Source organism: Bidens hawaiensis, unplaced genomic scaffold, assembly GCF_021521415.1.
Source record: "Bidens hawaiensis isolate Kalapana, Puna unplaced genomic scaffold, B.hawaiensis_p1.1 tig00017039_1, whole genome shotgun sequence".
Taxonomy (NCBI): domain Eukaryota; kingdom Viridiplantae; phylum Streptophyta; class Magnoliopsida; order Asterales; family Asteraceae; genus Bidens; species Bidens hawaiensis.
The window spans coordinates 244,870-250,578 of NW_027492579.1; the positions used below are offsets into that span (position 1 = coordinate 244,870).

Genomic DNA, 5,709 nt, shown 5'->3' on the forward strand with positions numbered 1-5,709 from the left:
TGTAAGGGAATAGATTCAGATTGTATCCTTTCGGATTCCTGTTCTGAATTAACAGTTGTTGCTTTTAGACTTTCGTCATATAAAGCTATTTTCTCTTGAATGGCTTTAAGCTCAATAATCAAGAATTTTTCTTTAAGGCGTAATGCCTTTAATTCATCCATGAGAGGATTAAAAAATTTCTTTTTATTTTCTAAACCCGAATCCCCTTTACTTAAAAATTTATAAAAAGAGATATTGAATTTTGAGATGATAAATATAAGCTGGTGTGGTCCTTATTTATAATCGGGCAAATAGTGATTTCAATTATTTTGAAAATCACGTGTAAGGCAATCAGCCAAGACATTTTTTGGCCCCTCAAGGTGCTCAATATCAAAAGCATATCTTGAGAACCACATTTGCCATCTGACGAGGCGTCCTTGTTTATTATCTCCAGAAATTTTTGTTTTAAGGAAATAAGTAAAATTTTTGTTATCTGTCCTGACTAGGAATTTTACAGGAGTGAGATAAATGGAAAATTTTGAGATAGTATTTTTTACCGCTAGTAATTCTTTTTCATTACTGTGATAATTTCGTTCAGCTGGTTTAAAGCTTCCCGAAGTGTATCTGCATATCTCTTCTTTTTCGGCTGTTTTAGCTTTTAGAACTCCTCCCCAAAAATCGTTTGAAGCATCTGTTTCTATAATAAGAAAATCGTTTTCTTTTGGGAGATAAAGTTTTGGAAAATCTGTTAATTTTTTTTTTATCTTTTTTATGTAATCAGTATCAGATTGTTTCCATTCCCAAACATAATCTTTCTTTAATTTTACCTGTAACGGTTTTCTAAGCTCTGCAAGCTTTGAAATATAACTTTCTGCATAAGTTAAAATGCCCAAAAATCTTTGAAGATGTTTCTTGTCTTCTAAGATATTAGGAAATTTATGTAAATTTTCTAAAATGTGTTTTTGAGGACAATGAGTCCCTTGATCAATTTCTAAGCCTAAGAAATTTATTTTTGTTTTAAAAAGATTTGCTTTCTTTTTAGATAAAATTATCCCATATTTTTCAATTGTTTTTAGAACTGAAAAAACATGAAAATAGTGTTTTTCTTCGGAGTTTGAGAAAACTATTATATCGTCAACATAGACGGTACAATATTCTTCTAATCCTCTTAAAGCGTTTTGCATATGTCGTTGAAATATGCTGGGTGCTTGTTTTAAACCAAAAGGAACTACCTTCTATTGATAATGTCCGTCTGGGCACGTAAATGCAGTTAATAACTGCGATTCTTCATCTAATAGTACCTGCCAGAAACCACTTTTGCAATCGAAACTTGAAAAAATGGTTTTGCCTTTTAAGAGAGTTAGTAACTCTTGCATACATGGGAGATTATGGCTATCACCTTTAGTAGATTCATTGATTGCTTTATAATTTACAACCATTCGCTTTTTTCCTCTTCTTTTTCCTGCCTCATTTTCAACTAAGAATGCAGGAGACATGTGAGGAGATTTACTTGGGACTATTAATTTAAGATCTAATAGTTCTTTGATTTGTTTTTTAAACTCTTCCCTATCCTGGGGACTATATTTCATAGGTTTTACCCTGATTATAGTTTTTGGATCAATTAACTCTATTGACGCTTTCATCCATTTTTTGGATTTTTCAGGATCTATAGGGTTTTCTGAGCATACTTTCTCAAGTATTTCTTCAATTTTTTGATACTTTCTTATTTCTAGAAAATATTTTTCTTCAGGTTTTATAACTTCTTGAGTTATATTAGTACCTGGTATTTGTTTTGTTTTTGAATCTTTTTTCATAGATTCAAGAAATCCGGGCTTTCCTAATTGAAAGACTTTTGTTACTTTTTTAATCAAAATCATTTCCTGATTAAGATGAAAAGATATTCTATCAAGCCATTGGGTAAATGGACCATATAACTGACAGAAATTATTTCCTAAGAGTATATCAATACCTGATTCTTGTTGATAGATTGTTGGAATATTAAAAGGTTCTCCTGAGAAATAGACAATCAGATTTCTACAGACTTTATCCAACTTAATTGTCTCTTGATTGGCGATTGTTACATCAATGCTTCTGGGAGTATTTTCCCATAATTCATCGGGTATAACATGCTTGCTTGCGAGACATAGACTTGCCCCTGTGTCTATATAACAGTGTAGAGTTATAATTTTATATCCTTTTAGGAAAATTTTTCCCTTGATATAAATTGAGTTAGGATTAGTTATGTTTGAATATACTAACTCATTTTTCTTTTGTAAAATATCTTCTTTCCAATTGATAATTATATTTTTATTCATCCTGATTCTTCGGAAGAGAAATCTTCAGAGGATGAATCACTAATTATTTTTAATGAATATACTTGCATATAATCATCAAAACTATCTTCAGAGGGAAAATATCCATCTGTTTTTGCTATAGAGATAAGCTTTGCTTTCTCTGGAAATTTTTGTCTATTAGGACATTCGTTAGCATAATGCCCTTCTTCAGAGCATATCCAACATCTACATTTCTTTTTTCCTTGAGGACATACCTTAGGTTTTTCTTTTGAGAAGTATTTACCATGAGTAAATTTTCTCTTTTTATTTTTCCAGAATCTTTTCTTTGGTTTATACCTTTTTTTATATTTCTTTTTGAAATATTTTTTATCTTTTGTTTGCTCACAGCCGAAAGATAATTGTGGAATTTCTGCTAATTTCTTGCAACAGTTTTTGTTGAATCTTTTTAACTGTTTTTGTTTCTTAGAGAAATCACAATCTGCAGCAATTTCTTCTTTAACTATTTTAGTATCAAACCCTAGAGAATGCATTGTTAAACCGTTTTTTCTTTATTCCATCTTTCTTTGGCTTTTTCACCCACGATTGGAATTTTCATTAGGTAGACTTCTACCCAAGAGTGGTATTCTCCTGTACTTAATTTATATAAATTTGTTTCGAACAAACAGGTGAATTCGTCTAGAAGACAGATGTCACATAACTGTGCTCTTGTTAAGTTTTGTCTTGCTTTTTCAAGCAATTTCTGGTTTTCTAGATCTTTATTAGAAAAGAAATCAAGGCCTAAAAACATAGTGTATAAGGCGTTAATAATTTGTTCAAAAAGATCAATACCATCTAAATCCTCATTCCAGGAGGTTCCTTTGATAAAATCTTGTATTATTCCCGCGGACTTATGCTCTATTAGTAATAACAAGGTTTTAGCATTAGAGAATTCTTCTTCATTAGACTGAATTATCAGGCTAATTTCGGTATTCCATTTATCAATTACCTCTTTTCTTTTTTCGAGGTCAAAGATACAGTCAATTTTTATAGTGTCAATGGCAGTAGAGCTTCCATTGTTAGCACTAGGTATTCCCTTATGATATGGCATAGAGAATTCAGCTTTTGCTTTTTTATAGCGTGTTCTACCATAACTAGTACTAGCTTGATGCATTCTAGTATTTTGTTTTGGAATTTCATCTTCTTCTGAAGAATCTTCTTCCTCTTCTGTTTTAGGCTCTGGAATAGCCAAAACTGTTTCTTTTGGGAAATATTTTTTGTTCAAATTTTTATTTTCAAAAAATTTTTTCTCGCATTCATCTTCACTTAAAGACAAAAGTTGAACGAGTTCATTAATTTGATCCACTGGAAGGGTATCTAATTGCTCATCAAAAACTTGTTCTAATTTTTTCGTAATAGAATTCATTTTGACTTAAGCTGTAGAAAATATAATTTCTTTTTCTTCAAGAACTTGTAAATGATTCTTAATATCATATAAGGCTGAGAATTTTTTAGCAAGATTGTTAAGCCTTTCATGAGGATCCATATTGATGTCGTTTATCAAGTAATGAATTCTTATTTGTATAGAGTGAATGAGTATTTTATATTTATTCTTTTTAGATTGAATATTTCTAAAGGCTATTTTTAAATAATTTTTTATCATTGTCTTATTTTGACTTTTGAAGGTCTTCTTCATTAGAGTTAAAAGGCCAAGTTAGCGGGTTTGGACTTTTGGAATTTCCTAATGATGGATTTCCCACGTTGAAGTTAGGAAAAGAGTATTTCTGAGATTTTTCAGAAATTTTTTCTTTTTGCCTTACGGATGTTGAAGGCTGTGTTTTTTCATGATTATCAATTTTTTCTAAGACATCTTTGATAATTTTTGCCGCAATGACTTCTAAATTTTCTTTAGTAGCCATGTTATCTATTTTATTAATTAATTCTTTAATTAATTCTTCTATTTTTATGAGTGAACTCATATTATTCTTAGAGAATATAAGTTTATTTATGCTTCAATTTCTTCTTCTAAAGAAGCTATAGTATTTAAAATTAGTTTTGAGGACATTATATCCCAACAACTTCTTTTAAAATTTCTCCGTACTTATCTATCCTTTCAGACATAGACCTCATTAATTGAAGTTCACTGTTACCAGCTTCTCTTAAATGTGAAGAGGTTCCTGCATAACTATGTCTTGGTTTAGACACAAGTATTTGTTTGTTTCGAGCAATATCAATTGCCCAGTTTTCTCGTAACTGTGAAGGTTCTGAAAACTTACTTCCTTCTACGGTTCTGATTTCTGAAAATACATCTTCTATAGTTATATTCTCATTTTCTTTATACTCAATTGAATGAGTACTATTTGTTAAAGCATATGAGATTAAATAATTAATCGTAAATACTTTATTTCCTGGTTCCATCAGGTCGGTTCTTTCACACTGATGTATGAAACTTAAAGTTTTATCGAAATCTTTTGAATCTCGATGTAAGGCAAATTTAGGATAAACAGTAAACATAAATTTACCATATGCTAAATTTCCTTGTATAGCTCCTAGGAGAGCGTCTTGTCTATTGATAATTCTATTATCAACTAAAGCCATTTTTATTGGAAAATTAATTCCATCTCTAAATTGTGCTTTTAGGAGAATTTTTACAGCTCCTATATGTACCATAGAGAGGGACTTTCTTAAATCTGGTTTTATTTGCAAAAGTCTTTTTGCAATTTCTCCCTTTGTTAGAAGTGGTAAATACACTTCTCCAGATGTATTTCTTATATCCACTGAGATTTCTTCCGTGTTGAAACAATAGAAGATTTTATTTTTTCTAGTAAAAGCTCTTGAAACAAGACTTTGTAAATTATTAGGTTGGTTAAAAACTTGCTTGGAGTTAAGCTTAAATTTAAGCTTCCCTAGAAATTGGCCTAGCCAAAACAAGAACTGTCAATCCGAAATTATCATAGTAATGAAAAAGAATTACTAGCGGTAAAAAATACTATCTCAAAATTTTCCATTTATCTCACTCCTGTAAAATTCCTAGTCAGGACAGATAACAAAAATTTTACTTATTTCCTTAAAACAAAAATTTCTGGAGATAATAAACAAGGACGCCTCGTCAGATGGCAAATGTGGTTTTGATATTGAGCACCTTGAGGGGCCAAAAAATGTCTTGGCTGATTGCCTTACACGTGATTTTCAAAATAATTGAAATCACTATTTACCCGATTATAAATAAGTACCACACCAACTCATATTTGTCATCTCAAAATTCAATATCTCTTTTAATAAATTTTTAAGTAAAGGGGATTCGGGTTTAGAAAATAAAAAGAAATTTTTTAATCCTCTCATGGATGAATTAAAGGCATTACGCCTTAAAGAAAAATTCTTGATTATTGAGCTTAAAGCCATTCAAAAGAAAATAGCTTTATATGACGAAAGTCTAAAAGCAACAACTGTTAATTCAGAA

The 5,709-nt window shown here is 30.3% G+C and overlaps 1 protein-coding gene across 1 annotated transcript; it reads right to left on the reverse strand.

The window, feature by feature from the left end:
• Nucleotides 1–4,313: 4,313 nt before the first annotated feature.
• LOC143552845 (uncharacterized) lies at nt 4,314–4,847 on the reverse strand. The gene has a single exon (XM_077042965.1). The coding sequence runs from the start codon at nt 4,845–4,847 to the stop codon at nt 4,314–4,316; it is 534 nt and encodes a 177-aa protein (XP_076899080.1).
• Between the last annotated feature and the right edge of the window lie 862 nt (nt 4,848–5,709).

What these genes read in the sequence shown, in the direction of transcription:
- LOC143552845 (XM_077042965.1), bottom strand. Translation starts at nt 4,847, where the DNA reads ATGGCTTTAGTTGATAATAGAATTATCAATAGACAAGACGCTCTCCTA.